This window comes from Hesperophylax consimilis, chromosome 30, assembly GCF_061612785.1.
Source record: "Hesperophylax consimilis isolate HC1 chromosome 30, BYU_Hcon_1.0, whole genome shotgun sequence".
NCBI classification, from domain to species: Eukaryota; Metazoa; Arthropoda; class Insecta; order Trichoptera; family Limnephilidae; genus Hesperophylax; species Hesperophylax consimilis.
Genome location: NC_142865.1, coordinates 17,561,325 through 17,578,405, shown reverse-complemented (window position 1 = coordinate 17,578,405; position 17,081 = coordinate 17,561,325). Strand labels below are relative to the sequence as shown.

The 17,081-nt window shown below is 36.2% G+C and overlaps 1 protein-coding gene across 1 annotated transcript in view; it reads right to left on the bottom strand.

Annotated features, from left to right (window-relative positions):
- Nucleotides 1-17,081, bottom strand: part of LOC149409709 (uncharacterized) — a 70,307-nt gene that overhangs the window by 10,566 nt on the left and 42,660 nt on the right. Inside the window, exon 2 of the mRNA XM_089649474.1 lies at nucleotides 5,512-5,666. Within this exon, the coding sequence (XP_089505600.1) occupies nucleotides 5,512-5,666 (155 nt within the window). The remainder of the gene's footprint in view (nucleotides 1-5,511; nucleotides 5,667-17,081) is intronic.

Genomic DNA, 17,081 nt, shown 5'->3' with positions numbered 1-17,081 from the left:
CTACTATTTAAAAAAAAAAACTTCATTTAATAAAACCATTCCTCTTGCCATGCTTGCTGTGCTAGAACATCGCGGTATCTTGAACGAGTCGTGGCGATGAATTCGACTGAAGTAGAGTTACGAACTATATTAAAAATTAAAACTAAGTATTAAATAAGGACAAATTGAGCTTAGATACTTTTCTCATACGGACACATCCGCAGTACGTTCTATCGGTTAATTATTACTTCGGTGAGGTTACATATCGATTAAATTGAAAAAAAAATGTAGAAAAACCAATTTTGAGAAAATTTCTCACTTCGGATACGTTGACACACCCACGGGACACTTCTATGAGTTTTATTTCTTCAGTGGAATTATAGAAGTAACAATATTACATTATGTACAATATTAAATCAACACATATGCCTGCCCCACACAATATGATAAATTATAGCACGTTTATTCGTGGGGCGGGGGCCGGGTAATAAATCACAGTTTTATTATTTAGTGAGGGGTAGGCATTATATGTGTGTGGCTGTCAACGCTGCCATTATTTTTGTTATAATTTTTTTAAGGGAGGGATTTTTTGTTTTTGATATTTTTTGCCCAAACGTCTGGAGTCAGTGAGATTATGGCATCTCCAATTGGGGTATGTTGTGAGGAAAAAAACCCGGGACATGAAAGTTAAAATGATCTGAGATTTTCACGGTCAAAATCAACATATTGTCGTCATTAAATTTGGGTCATTATGCCGTGTTGCGCTTCCTACTTCTTTAGCCAACGTTTTCGACAGTGAAATTTCTAATAATGCTGCCCGAAACGTTAGTTAAAGTAGGAGGAGGCGTAACACGGCATAATAACTCAAAAAATAATGTCGAAAGTTAGATTTGACTTGCTTTACTACCCGGTTTTGGACGAGCTATAACAATTTTTGTTGTTTGTTTTTGGGGTGTTATGCCGTGTTGCGCTAACTCCTTCTTTAGCCGACGTTTCGGACAGCGTTGCAGTGTCCATCATCAGGGCAGATCCGGTAGATCCGAAGATGTGTTTTATGCTTTTGGCCGTGAGAATCTAAAAACTTACCTGAGCTATAAAAATGTTTTGAATTACCCATTTTAAAAAAATGTGAAAAATATTATTAAATGATGATTTCAAACCTCTAAGTAAGGGGTGATCCATCGTATACGTCTGATATTAAATTATAATTTAGATTGTTTCATTTCGAAATTACATCAGGCATACCCGATGGACCACCCTTTATATGTAGCTAATAACGGATAAGAAACTTTAAAAAAATAGTTTGACATAGGATTCCTCCTTCCAGTCCAGTCACTGGAGTCAACAACTCTACCAGCATATAACCGACATTTATTGCGTATTTATCGAATTTCATAGAAATGCCTATATGTCCGCGTATGTGTGCGTGATTGCCACCAAAATTTGATAAAATACGTTGTCATCGACTACGAATCTATCTGCAGAGTTTTAGCTTGATCGCATCTCGGGAAGTGGGTTAATCTCCACTTTGCAAGATTTGCAATAATTCGCGAAATTAAAGAGAATTGATCAGAATCCACGCGGTTTAACTGAGATTTTAAATGACTTTGTTAGAAAATATAATATATTGCCTACTTCAAACACTGTAGGTACATTTTCGAGTATTCACGTACAGTCAAGTATCTAATATCGGTTTTTCGAGTGGACTTGTGGAATATTCCTTTACCCTAGTGTTTCTAGGCACCATTCTCTCTAAGGGTGGATTAGTGTAGCGCCCTAATCTCCCCCGCACTGGCATCTGCACGCCTTTCTTCCCAGCTTCCTTCCTTCCCTTTCATCCCTTAGACCAGGGGTCGGCAGACCACCGCTATTTTTACAGACGTTTGCTACTAGGCTAGTTACGGGTAAAGCAACCTCATGAACCATTCATTGGATAACCAGTAACTCTGCAATAGTTCAACCGTTCGAATGGTTTGCCACGTTTGATGTCTTCTGGTTCGTGAAGGTGAGGTCTCTTCATGTCTTGATATCGGATTGGGAGAAGCCGGATGAAGGAGACCCTTGCACAGCAGTGGGAGGGATGGATTCATAAACTCTTAACTCTTGGACACGATGACCCCCATATTCCTACCCACCCTTCAATCTGACAATCTGAGAGTCATTGTATCCAAGAGTGAAGAGTGTATGAATCCATCTCTCCCACTGCTTCGCAAGGGTCTCCTTTTCCTTTCCATATTTCCTCTTCTGAATGTAGAGATGAGTCGTTCATGAGTGAGCCGCACAATTGAACTAGCTCTTTTTAATGAGCCGTATCACTCACAGCAATAGTTATAATAACGTACTTACGGTAGTTATAATTGAAAATTAGTCATTCAAGATTAAAATTGCCAAAAACTGAAGAAAGGCAGAAAATGAGGTGGTATTTTGATTCAAAAAAATATTTATTGCACAAAAAGAGTACAAAGCGTATAGCTTATAGGTTACATCCTATTTCTTCCAGCTAACCCAACAAATACACATTATATTACATAACCCAACAATTACATGTTAACAAATGTATGTAAATAAAATAAAAAAAAACAGAGGTATTTAATTTATGTAAGGAATTCATTGAAGGTGTAGTGACATTTGTTTAAAAGAAATGTTTTAGTGTTGATTTAAATTTGAGTATGTCGGTTATTTGTTTGATGCTACGTAAAAGGTTGTTATATACTTTAATGGCCATGTAGTGTGGTCCTTTTTGAAATATAGTTTTGTTTGCTTTTGGGATCAATAAGTTTTCAATGATATGTCAATGTTACGTTCAGCGCTCGAGGTCGAAAACTTGGATTATTCATTAGGTCAACACCATAATCAACTCAACAAAAAATCAGATCTACAGGATCGGACGCAAGATCTAATGAATATGGTTATTGGAATATATAGCGAACGGTCATTACAGATTATTTATTTATTTATTCACTCGCCATAAAATGGCTTTTACTATACAGTGATAATTGAATTACAAGCGTACAGTGGTAAACAGGATAATAATAGCAATAAATTAAAGAACAATTAATGTGTACACAAAAACACTATTGCAAGTGATGCAGTTATTATATAAGTAGGAAGTAAGAAAATGCATAATTCAAAAGAAATATATACCAGTGTAACAATAGTTGAACTACTTTATACTAGGTTTGTATAAGACCTGTCATAACTCGAAGTATGAGGTGAATAGTCAGTAGTGAGTTTATTGTTACCAACAAAATGAATTGTACTTGGAATAGCTGAGTAGGCATCGCAACTTGGCTTTAACAATTCAGGGCTGTCAACGATTCAATGATACTTATGGATAAGAAATAATAATTTTTTATAAAATAATACATATGTTAGTTAACACTATAATATATCTGAAGTAAATAGTTTAGATCAGAGGTTCCCAAACTTTTCTGCCCCGTTGACCACTTGCCAAAAATTTTTTTTCCGTAGACCCCCTGCCTGCCGAATATTGAATTTTTCTAAAACTATTAACGTCCCATGTGATAATCATTTCTCTTTTTTGTATAAAGATTCCCTTGCGTTGCCTGCCCAACAACCGGGTGGCGGTATAGTTCGTCTGTCTTTGCATTGTGCAGACAGGGGCACCCTTGTGAGGTATTACACCAAATGAAAATGAAGCAGGATAAGCAACGGGAATTTCTTTCTGTAGCTAGCCCTACAGAACTGCCCTTTAAGTTCTTTGTCAGTGCTTATTCCGGTCAGTTCTTCTTTTCAAATGATATCCAATTCTTCAACGTTGCATTTTCATAGTCAAAATGTCCTCAAACTTAGTTTTGAAGTCAGTGTGAAGTGCATTTAAATGTTGAACCTCATTATTGCCCTGGACGTTTTTCAAAAACAAGTTGGGGAATTAGGAAAATTCGCGGCTTCCAATGTGCAATGTTTTGCTTGAATATATAAATTCTGACGAGAAAAGGAACGTAAGACTCTATTTATATACCTTAATTAACAACTTTAAGATATATAAACATACAAATATCAAATAAGTAATTTGTCAGTCTATTATATTTGTGTTAGGTCTATTGTGTCATTTACGGAACTCCTAAATGTTGACTTGAGGTAAATGGGGGTCCGCTCGTATTTACACCCATTTGAATCTCGTGGACCCCCAAATTTTTTTCTCGCTGACATAGACCCCCAGCAAGCCGATACCGACCCCTGGGGGTCCATATAGACCACTTAGGGAACCTCTGGTTTAGATGTAGTAAATTTATCACGTATCTAGAAAGTCTGCCGACCCCTGTCTTATGGTCCCCCTTATCAACCATCCTACAAACCTCCTTTGGACCGCATAGGCAACATACACTAACTACTGCTGTGTCCTGAAATGTTAAGGGTGGGGAAATAGGTACTTGCAAAGGCATGAAAACTACCCTTGTATTAGTATGTTTTCAAGTTGAGGGTTGAATTAATTGAAAAGACGAGTCCTTTTGACACTTTCGACTATTTTATAGCGGGGCGGTAGCACTGAAGATTGAACAAGCAATTTACACCACTGTTGTAACTAATGAGGATGGAACGCTATACAACTTGTCCTTGCACACGGTCTATGATTCTTATTATGAGAGACTACCAGTGAGACTATTGCATCCTCAATTGGGGTATGTTTTGAAGCTTAAAGTAGTGTGGAGGGGAAAGGAGATGGGGAGGAGGAAGGTGAGGAAGTACCTGGCTATTCAGATCTGGTCACCAAACATGGCTAAAGCCATTTCAAGCAACGCTTCAATTCTAAATATTTATTTTATACGATGATTTTTTTCGTCCAGTTTCCATTATGATTAAATGAACTCTAGATCTTTTGTGTTAATTTTAATTATTTTCAAAAGTGGAACTGTTTGTTAAAATAATTCAGTAAGATAAGAAATACCTTCCTATAGTATAGTATTTTAACAAAAAAATTTAAGTACCATTTTGGTTTCACGTTTTTTTACCTACAATTAGTCTAATTTGACCACCAACGCTCCCAACGTTCTAACGCCAAACGACCGGAAACTACCAAATCCAGTTTCTACGCACTGCTATCGGCGTGATAATAGTGATATTGATCAGATATTATGAGTAAGCAGAAGCGCCTATTCTGTGATTTTTCACGGGTCGCTAGTAATATAAAAATAGGTATGAAGGTGTAATAACATGATTTACTAATCAAATATTAAATATTCATCTCAGAGTGGTAAACAAAGTGAATAGATGTCGCACATTAAAAAAAAATGCATATATTTATCCAAGACACTAGATCTAGATTGAAATTTAATACGCGTAGGATCTTGCAATCACACATAAAGATAGCAGTAAAGAAAAAATCGCCAAGATAATGAAGATAATTTATCTCTCAATCGAATAAGTTAAGAATGACAAAGTTGATATGAGATGTCAGAGGAAAGGAAGAGGTCGTGGGTTCATTTCCAAGATGAGACTGAATCTTTTTCTGTTTCACTTTTTCGTTTGAGATGTTTTCATCTTAAATGATCTAATAACATATGTATTTACCTGGACCCTGGACTCGGGGAGATTGATCTTCAGGGCTACCTCCTCCCTCATGAAGATGTCAGGGTACCTGGTCTTCCCGAATAGGGACTCCAGAACGTCCAGTTGCGCCCTCGTGAATGTTGTCCTTTCTCTTCGCTGCTTTCTTGGGTTGACTCCTGGGGAAGATCAAAACGAAACGGTTAGAATGAACATATAATCGATTCAATAGACAAGAGAAAAATGCAGGTACACGTGTATATTAATAATAGTTTCATATAAGGAGGCTGGTCCTCTCCAACTGGTCTCTTGACCCAAAGGTCAAAGGGTCTCCCCAAAGATATTAGAAGAACGAGATGTGCTACGCGCAGTTCGTACTGAGTGGAATTGTTTTGCCGAGTGTCGCCGGTTTTGTTCACCAATACTACTGCACACCTTCGCTTGCGCTAAGGTATCCGCACTAATACATAGAACAGATTTCTGTACGTACACGTCCCGATACCGTTCAAAGTACCCTAATTAGGTAGTACTCCGGCTACGGTCCGGCGGCCAACATAGCATATCTCGTTCTTCTAATATCTTTGGGTCTCCCCAAACCAGCCTCTCCACAAGTGATGGCTCTTCTAGGAGGGCCTTTGGACAATGACCTCCCAAAATATGCTGCAATATTATTAATATAAAAAAAGGATTTAACCATAGACATATGAATATTAGTAGACCTGCCCTAAGTGATTAAAAGCGTATTATCCCCACTCCCCATACCGGTTCCATTGGAGCCGGCTGTGCTCGCGTATGGCCTCAAGTGAAATTTGAAAACGTGACGTCATCATTCTTGTGCGAACTATGGTCGAGGCATCATCGGTTCATTTTACGAAATAACACGGCAAAATGTTAACTTGTACTATGAAAACTTGTAAAAATAGATGTGAAAAAGAGAATAAACCCAATTGTCGTATTACATTCCATATATAAGCATTATTTTACTTTATTTTAAGCATATTCACATCGTATAATATGAATCAGTTGTTACTATCACATCGAGAAACGTCTGGACGCGAAACACAAAGCTGGTTGGTTGCTGGGAAGTAAATTATGAACATTTATAAAAGTGTCTTAACTAAATACTTAAACGAAATATTCGACTGTGAAAATAGAACTGAATTTTTTTGCCGAATTTGGACTTCGCAAATTTGTTCATAACGTGGCGAGTAATTTGCGCTCCCATGTAAAAATGTCTATTCATTCAAAAGCAGATTTTACTTTTAAGAAGTAAATGGTGATATTATAATGCGAGATGCCTATTTACTGTCAGATTGATTTATTGACGAATCACAGTCAGCTTCACTCCATTCGTTCTTCAACAGTTGATTTTACCCCTCGCCATTATCTTCTCGTCTATTTATTCCTATGTCTGTGGATTTAACAAACTACCCGATTATTAATTTAGTTTTAATATTCGTACGGTAATAGCGAGTTCCAGTGCCATCTAGCGTCCAAACGAGATGCTACTGTATGTACCAAGCGTGGATCACATCAAGTTTTGTCCCCAAGCTATCTCCTTTCTTTCTCTTTGCTATACAGACAAAGGAGGTAAACACTATCATGTCTGACGTATGCTTAGTATCATACGAAATCAATTTTTAAAGGAATTTTCGGACATGACCGCAGTGAGATAGATATATCTACGACCTAATATTATTAAGGTTCTAGAGGAAGATGTGAAAAAATGTCAGTCGATTATTATCGAGTATTCAAATAAAGTGACCATTGGTTTATGTTACAAGAGAGAAAAATAAAGAGGTTGCATTTGCGGGTGCAATAAAATGAACGTATGAGTACTTTTGCATTCATTGTTTACTTTTTAAGTCTACTTATAAACAATGGACTGAGTTTGGAGTTAATTATATTAACATTTAATATTCATTTTCTACGATTAACCTTCCACTTTTAAGAGGAAGCTACTCGTACAAGCCAAAAATGTGTATATTCTTTGGATACCTTATATTTTAGGTAATAGGCATTCAAATCGCTTGACAAACTGAGTCTAGAAGCGTTCGATTTCAAGCACAAAACTGGTTTTTATTTATTTTGTAAATAATTTTACAAGAAAGAAAAAAAGTTAATCAAGTGAAACTGTCACAGATAATCTTATCTATAATTCTGTATTTTTAAAAAGCTGTTTCCTTTACGCATTCATACATTTCTATTGAAAAAATAATATATTTTTAGTGGTTTACATTTATATTTTTTATTGAGTAATTTACTATTTTATTTGTGTTCTACTCAAGCGAAATGATAGGAAAACCTTCAATTTATCTAAAGTATATTTTTTGGTATTCATAATGTACACCAATTCGTTATGAAGATTAATTAAAATAGTGATTTAGCACTAAGCTTCGCTTTATTCACCAAACGTTGCGAACCATTTTTGGTGACCTATGGAAGAGGTGTTGGTTATCCAATAAATGGTTCCCGGGGCGGCGGTACCCATTCCTGCCTCCCAAATTAAACGACTCGCGTCTCCGACTTCTCATATATTCACTTCGCCCCATCCCAGAACATATTACGAAAGTTTTTAAACTGTTTCTATAATAGCCAAATTAGAAAAGCTCTTAAACTTTGAAAAAATACACCCATTTTTGGGAAGGCATTACCTGTGCAATTCAAAAAAGTAGAAAAGGTACGAACGCGTGTCAATTTCAAAAGAAGAAATATCTTTGTTTGTGCCACGCACGTTCATTTTTTTGAAAAGACCATGGACAAACAAATAGAATCTTTTCACATATAATGAAAAACATTGCACGAATACATTTCATAAAATGACTACGGAAAACGCATTATTCAGAAATCTCTTTCAAAAAGATGCATAACTAATTTTGAAGTTACCCAAGAAACGATAGGTCATTTAGATAATATAATGTTTTGTTATGCTATTTAAGAAATGAATTGGGCGGAGCTTGGAATCTAGTTCGTGCCTAATTTCGTGCTAATAATGGTTTATCGGTGATAGTTATGAAGATAATTATGATCTGTAGGTTTTTTAATGTGATTATTGCATCGTTTTTACTATTAAAGCGATGCACTACGTAGTAATGCAAAATCATGTGGTTTTAGTTTGAAAATTTGGTCGCCTAGAAATGTTTCAGATGCTTTAAATAAATACCGCGACTATAATACATCTTGGCCTTTGACATAATCGAATATTTTTTACAAAAGTCTTTTTATAAGCCCAGAAAAAAATAATGCAAAAGGCCTATGAAAACTGCTTTAAAGTTCAAAATCTCCTACTTACGAAACCACTTTCGATTGTGGTTTTATTGAATAATGTGGCAAATTAAGTTTTTTATAAAATGATCGAAAAACATTTAAATATTTGTGCCTGAACATCCACAAAATAAAATAAAAGGCACTTTTTGGCCATGTTTTTTTCTTGCATAAATCAAAACAGGTGGATGGTATTAAGCGGGAATTTAAGCTTTATCGCCATCTACGTAAGGTGTGTTATTGATAGCGGCTCGATTCAAAATATTACACGACGTAGTGCATCGCCTTAAATTGCATGTGCCAACTAGGAATAAAAGACAAAATGTAACATTATTCTGCAATACTTACACAACTAACTACCAGACACACTAATCAATACGATGCATGATCTGGGCAACAAGTTTGAGGGTACTATTGATATATTTACTGACTCTATTTATATCATTGAGCGTAATCTATACCAACACTTTGTTGAATCCTACATATGGTAATGTAGTATTATTGATTTGTCTTATATGTAGTATTGTTATAGTTCCTTTATTATTTTACCAATATTATTTTATATTCAGTTTATCAATTTACTGTTATATCATGCTGTAATTTTTTTGTATAATTTTCGATAGCTCACTAGATAAATTCTATAAAATCTACCTGGGCGTGAAACCAAATTAAATTCTATTCAATTAACTGTTGAATTTAGCAGCTCAAATAGCACTTGATTCTGTGTTATAAATTCCCTTTTTGAACAAGCGGATTGCAATCTTTAGAACAAAGACATCAGGAGTAAATGTTGTCCTTGTAATACAGATATTTCAATGGAAGATGCCACCAGGAACTAGCGTCATTGATCTCTTCGGTGCACAGTTGGGAAACAAGCCAAACGCACACTAAACATTTGTTAAAAACGGGATTGCAGTATTTAAGAATGAATTAACAGGTTTCCTAATAAACATTTAATAAATTATGAATATATTGTCACGAAAATATATAGGTATCATGACGGAATGCGAAAATATTCGGATTTCGTGAACACGTATTCCGACACCATGATATTATGTACATTCGTAATTTATTAAAAGTTTATCAGGAAACCTGTTAATTCATTCCTTAAGGTCTGCAATCCCATTTTTAACAATAAATTAGCAAGAGAATGGGTGGTTTCTACGACTCGTTCTTGAGTTCAACAGTTTGGCCTCTGTGTTTCCTCCCTCCTATAAGACCTCTATTCAAGAAGTCTCTCCAAGAACCATCTTCACTCCTTCCTCTCCTTAGATCCCATACTCACCATCCCCAAAGATGACATAGGCCCTTAGGGAAATTATTTTTCTGGTGGCTTTCTGCGTGGATTTAATCCAAAAAAATCAGTTAGGTACCTGTGACTTTGGGTTACTAGAGTGTAAATATTACAAAAAGTTGCGTTATTGATTTTGTTGTAGCTGAAAACGATTTTTAATTTCCTGAAATTCTTCATACAAAATATCGATTTTCAGAAAAAAAAAATGTTTTCAGGTACCTACAATAACATCAGAAATGCCATTTTTAATAATATTATCACTCTAGTACACCCAAAAGTCACAAGCCGCCACTGGTATATATCTACACGACAGGATAAATATGATTCAAAGCAGACAAGTTGAAAAACCTAAGCTTTGAAAAATTAAGGTTGTCAATTTTTGAAATTAAAAAAAATGTGTGTCTGTATCTTCCAAACATATTTTGGAATGTTGGGCTGTGCTATATGTACCCTGACTTGTCTTATTGTCGATGGTTTAAGGCAGGGAATTCCAAGCTTTTATAGCCAGGGGCAATATTATCCATATACCTATATATTCAGAATTAAAAATGTCAATATTTTATTTTTATCTTAAAATAATCGAGATTTTCTTGATACACGTTTAAAATGCTTTACACCAAACTGTTTATATTTTTTAATTATAAATATTAACAAAGTTACTCCACATTGCTATGTGATTATTTTCAAAGTACCTTAAGGCGAAGCTTAATGCTAAATCACTATTTCGATTAATCTTTATAACGAATTGGTGTACATTATGAATACCAAAAAATATTCTTTAGATAGATTGAAGGTTTTCCTATCGTTTCGCTTGAGTAGAATACAAATAAAATAATAAACTACGCAATAGAAAATATAATTGTAAAGTACTAAAAAATTTTTTTTCAATAGAAATGTATGAACGCGTAAAGGAAACAACTTTAAAAAAATACATAGGTATCTACTTGAGGCAAGGACTCTTTGCCAGTTAGTCAGTTGGTTAGTTATTATTATTTTAATGATTAACTAATGTTTATAAGACAAGGTTTCTTATGCATAGCACAAAGGATAACAAATTATTATAAGCAATATCTACTCACTTGAAATATACATACAAATTTAAAATGTCTCTCGAGTAAAAATAAATGCCGCTGACGGGAATTGAAGCCACACCTTCTGATGTCCGGTCAGTTGCTCTGGACTACTGAGCCACGTCGTTAGTTAGTTATTATATTTCTTCTGCCCGCGGTCCGTAGTTTGTAGACTTCTGGCTTAAGGTCAAAATTAAGTCCCCACAAATAAAAATAAAAGCAGATAGATGTATCAGTTTAAACACGGTATTTTTGGTTCGATGTGGGAGGCATTAAATCTCGTCTTTTTGTAACTGGGCGGGCTGGGTTCTTATACGCCCATTTATTTGAGCTTCGGGCATACTGAAAGTACCTGAGTAATCTTTACATTGTAAAAATGCAATCAAAACTATCAAATTGTTTATAAACAGGATGTATTACGCTTAAAATTAGAAATTATCGTGACAATGAACGCCCAAATCATTGATAATAAAGAAATATTGAGAATTTATTTCAATAAATACATCTCATTGTATTTAGATTTCGTTTTCGTGTATGTAAGAACGCAAAATTTTTGATGTGGAAATTAACCCACTTCCCGACATCCGATCGAGCTGTGACTCGGCAGTTAGACTCGTTGTCGATGACGATTTGGTGGCAATAGAAATTGGATGACATTACAGCAGTTAATTTACGAAATAAATGTCAGTCCTACGCAATTGGGATTTGACTCAGTTGTTAGCGCGGTTGACAGTCCCTAAGCAGAAAGGTTTGTACCTACAGGGTCAGCTGCAGTTGTGTATCTAGGTACCTACTATCAGTGCCTATATTAGTCATCGATAACACGTGTTCTTTGCCTAATAAATATCACGACGGAATGCGACAATATAAGTATGCCAATATCAATTTCAGTATTCCGTGTTACGCCGTCCTCATAAAACATTTTCTTTTGACTGATACTTTGATAAGAAATTTTTCAATTCATTCGTTATAGGTCCGCAGTCCCATTTTTAACAGGAAAACGAATAATTTTACCAGATTTTTAATAAATTAACGCCTCACTTTGGGATGATGGAAAAGGCACACGGACACGCCCAAAACACACTTTTAATATAGCTTCATGACTTCAGTGGAAATAATACGAGATACAGTAGATAGATTCGTAGGAATATACAATTTTAAACATTCTGGTTAGTTATTTTTACTATGGAATTTATTTAATTCGTCGACAGCACAATGTAAACAGTGTTCACGGAGGAATGTAAAAAATGCTTTCTCTTGTCGGGGATTATTGAGAAGGTATTTAGTACTACTTAGTGCTCATTGCAGTGGCGGGAACAAAACTTTCTCACTATTTCTATTTACACTCAAATAGAACTATATTCTGATAGGAATTCGTTTTACAGGAACAAATTATTAGTAATTCGGTGAAAAACGGGATTAGAATTAGATTAGATTACGATGTTAAAAAGAGAAAACACTACGCTTTATATTCAAATCTAAAAGATAAACAGAAAAATTTACAATAATTAAAATATACGCCTCTATTAAACAAAAGGTTCCTACCGCAATTTGAGATTTTTTCATAAAACTTTGTGAATTTTTTATGAATTATTTTTATATGAAACGACAACACATTTGTCTAATAAAATATATTAAAAAACTTAATTATACGTTTATTTCTAATAATCAAATTTGAAAGCATAATTCATCACTTTTCAAAAACAGATTTTAGTTTTTGGATACGTTCTGAAATAATCCATTTAATTGGATTTGATTGAGAAACGGAAATACACTCAAATTCTTCGACTTTCTGACAGCATCTTTAAGAAATATAACAGTCAGTATGCCAGAGGCCTGAGGGGTTATGAGTATACCAAAATAAAGATGCTGTTAAAAATGTGACTGCACGACTATTTCCTAATTATAAGTCATTCAGAATATATCTGAACACGTGTGACCTTGTCCGAATAAATATAATGGACGCGATGCGGTATGATTTTTATTTTTAAGAACACGTGTTCCGACTTTCTCATAACATATTCGTGCTAATTAAATTTGTCAATTCATTCGTTATAGTCCTCCAGTCCCGTTTATAACAGGAAAACGAATAATTTGACCAGATTTTTAATAAATCAATTAGTTAACCACATTTAGGTACATTACGATGCAAATGTGAATTGTGAATCAGAATCCAAGAGTAGGTACCTATGTATAAAACGATTTATGAATGTGAATGAGTCGGTCCTCTCTGCCTACCCCTGCGGGGAAACGGCGTGACGGTTAGTTTAGTTAGTTAACCACATTTTCCCCTCGCCTCTGAACTACCTACACCTACTCTGATTCATAGTTACCTACTGTAGTTTATAATCTTCTTAACATAGGTCGACATATTAGTAGGTACCTTGTATACGCACTGGAATGTTGGTAGGTCGGTAGGTATCTACTTATGTAGGAGGATACACGTTAGATTACTAATATATAGATAAACCGGACAAAAAAAAGCATCGTGTAAAGCGCGCATTACTTACTAGGGAGGTCATCTACCTTTATTTTTCAAAAACAGAATGTTTTGTGCCCTTCTACGACATTTCGCCAAAACAGAATGTTTCGTGCCCTTCTACGACTTCTCACAAAAACAGAATGTTTCGTGCCCTTCTACAACATTTCGCAAAAACAGAATGTTTCGTGCCCTTCTACGACATTTCGCAAAAACAGAATGCTTCGTGCCCTTCTACGACATTTCGCCAAAACAGAATGTTTCGTGCCCTTCTACGACTTCTCACAAAAACAGAATGTTTCGTGCCCTTCTACAACATTTCGCCAAAACAGAATGTTTCGTGCCCTTCTACGACTTCTCACAAAAACAGAATGTTTCGTGCCCTTCTACGACATTTCGCCAAAACAGAATGTTTCGTGCCCTTCTACGACATTTCGCCAAAACAGAATGTTTCGTGCCCTTCTACGACTTCTCACAAAAACAGAATGTTTCGTGCCCTTCTACGACATTTCGCCAAAACAGAATGTTTCGTGCCCTTCTACGACTTCTCACAAAAACAGAATGTTTCGTGCCCTTCTACAACATTTCGCCAAAACAGAATGTTTCGTGCCCTTCTACGACATTTCGCAAAAACAGAATGTTTCGTGCCCTTCTACGACATTTCGCCAAAACAGAATGTTTCGTGCCCTTCTACGACATTTCGCCAAAACAGAATGTTTCGTGCCCTTCTACGACATTTCGCCAAAACAGAATGTTTCGTGCCCTTCTACGACTTCTCACAAAAACAGAATGTTTCGTGCCCTTCTACGACATTTCGCCAAAACAGAATGTTTCGTGCCCTTCTACGACTTCTCACAAAAACATAATGTTTCGTGCCCTTCTACGACATTTCGCCAAAACAGAATGTTTCGTGCCCTTCTACGACATTTCGCCAAAACAGAATGTTTCGTGCCCTTCTACGACATTTCGCCAAAACAGAATGTTTCGTGCCCTTCTACGACATTTCGCCAAAACAGAATGTTTCGTGCCCTTCTACGACTTCTCACAAAAACAGAATGTTTCGTGCCCTTCTACGACTTCTCACAAAAACAGAATGTTTCGTGCCCTTCTACGACTTCTCACAAAAACAGAATGTTTCGTGCCCTTCTACGACATTTCGCCAAAACAGAATGTTTCGTGCCCTTCTACGACTTCTCACAAAAACATAATGTTTCGTGCCCTTCTACGACATTTCGCCAAAACAGAATGTTTCGTGCCCTTCTACGACATTTCGCCAAAACAGAATGTTTCGTGCCCTTCTACGACATTTCGCCAAAACAGAATGTTTCGTGCCCTTCTACGACATTTCGCCAAAACAGAATGTTTCGTGCCCTTCTACGACTTCTCACAAAAACAGAATGTTTCGTGCCCTTCTACGACTTCTCACAAAAACAGAATGTTTCGTGCCCTTCTACGACTTCTCACAAAAACAGAATGTTTCGTGCCCTTCTACGACATTTCGCCAAAACAGAATGTTTCGTGCCCTTCTACGACTTCTCACAAAAACATAATGTTTCGTGCCCTTCTACGACATTTCGCCAAAACAGAATGTTTCGTGCCCTTCTACGACATTTCGCCAAAACAGAATGTTTCGTGCCCTTCTACGACATTTCGCCAAAACAGAATGTTTCGTGCCCTTCTACGACATTTCGCCAAAACAGAATGTTTCGTGCCCTTCTACGACTTCTCACAAAAACAGAATGTTTCGTGCCCTTCTACGACTTCTCACAAAAACAGAATGTTTCGTGCCCTTCTACGACTTCTCACAAAAACAGAATGTTTCGTGCCCTTCTACTATTTGTCGCACTCTAAAGTCAAGAGCCACCAATGTTTGGAAAGGTGAGACGATGGACCACCAAACATCTCGGTCTTGACACACTCTCTTTGCTTCATCCACATTCATACCTACACCGTCTCATGCATATTCTGCTGTTATTTTGACTATTGAAATGGCCTGACAAGAAACATTCCCGGGTTACGAATAACCTGACTTTCTAACTAACCATCACACCGTTTCCCCGCAGGGGTAGGCAGAGGGGACAGACCGCCAAACAACTCGGTCTTAGCACACACTCCTTGCCTGATTCACATTCATACATCGTTTCATACATAGATACTCTTCTATTATTCTGACTCTTGACATGGCCCCACTCAATTATCTGATTCACTTTGTCGTGCCATGTCTTCCTCGGGAATAACCCGACAATGTTTTAAAATCTCCTACTACCACCAAAGAAAGCGATGGAGGACTTAGCCAGCTGAGGAATTGAACACACGACGCCTGGGTGGGACCCAAACATCATGCCATGTCTACAATCTTCTACAATCCACAATTGCGTCATATATTCTTTATACGCCCCTTTCTCTGTTTATTTGCTCTACATGATACCCAAGCCATCCAAGCGTCTCTTTCTTAATCTTACTCAGTACGTTTTCATCTTTACATATTTCATTCGTGATTTTAATCACACATACGACTCAGAGATCTCATTTTAAAGCATTCAGTCTACTATCATCCGCCATAAATCAGGGAAGGTACCAGCACTCCACTGTGGACTGCTAGCTTCGCTTCTTTGGACAATTCTTTGTTAGCGCCAACTGCGTTCAGTCCTTCATTAATGAAGTTACCTGCCCTTCTTTAATATCTCTATCAGCCCTTCAATCTCTCGTACACAGAAAAATGTAATAATGGAGAAATTAACCATTAAAAAATCATTTAACCTTTAAATACCGATTGCATCTTTAAAAAGGACAAAAATAATTCAAATTCGAGAACAACAACACAGAAATTTCCTCTATTGATTTATTTCAGAAGAATTCCATTTGGCTCCTCCCTCTTTCAGCTGATAGGCGGAGCTCACTAGGCGACGCCCATTACATTTTCATCGATCTGTCCCTTTCCAACACATGGCGTCGCAATGGGTTAGAGGGAGAAGTCTTCTCGAAACCGGCTTTTGATTGGCCGAAATGGGAGGAGATGAATTTAAATGGAACGTGTCTGAATTCATTTAAAACAATGTTTGTGTGGAAAATACACAATGTTAAGAATTCGTAATGTTTGCCATTGAATTTAATGAAGTGATTTTGAACAAATGCGATGTTGTTTTTAAATATATTCTAATGTAATGGGTATCATTCGGTTTTAAACAGGTTTACAAACCGGTTTCGACCTAAATTTCAACACTCCCGAGTTATCTTTTATTACTGAACAATAAAAAAAGATAAAAAACAGGTCTCTTGTCTTACCTTTTACTGTTAATTTCATATTTCAAAGCTCCATAGCTCATGAAAGAAATGATAACTACGGACTGAAAACAACTGAATTATCTACTTACCTAGAAAACCCACAAGGAAAAATCATTAATACCCCATTTCATGACACCAGATCTCACCGTTCTAGATATTTTACTACCCTATAATTAAGCCCGTCGTTCCATGGGTCAGTTAT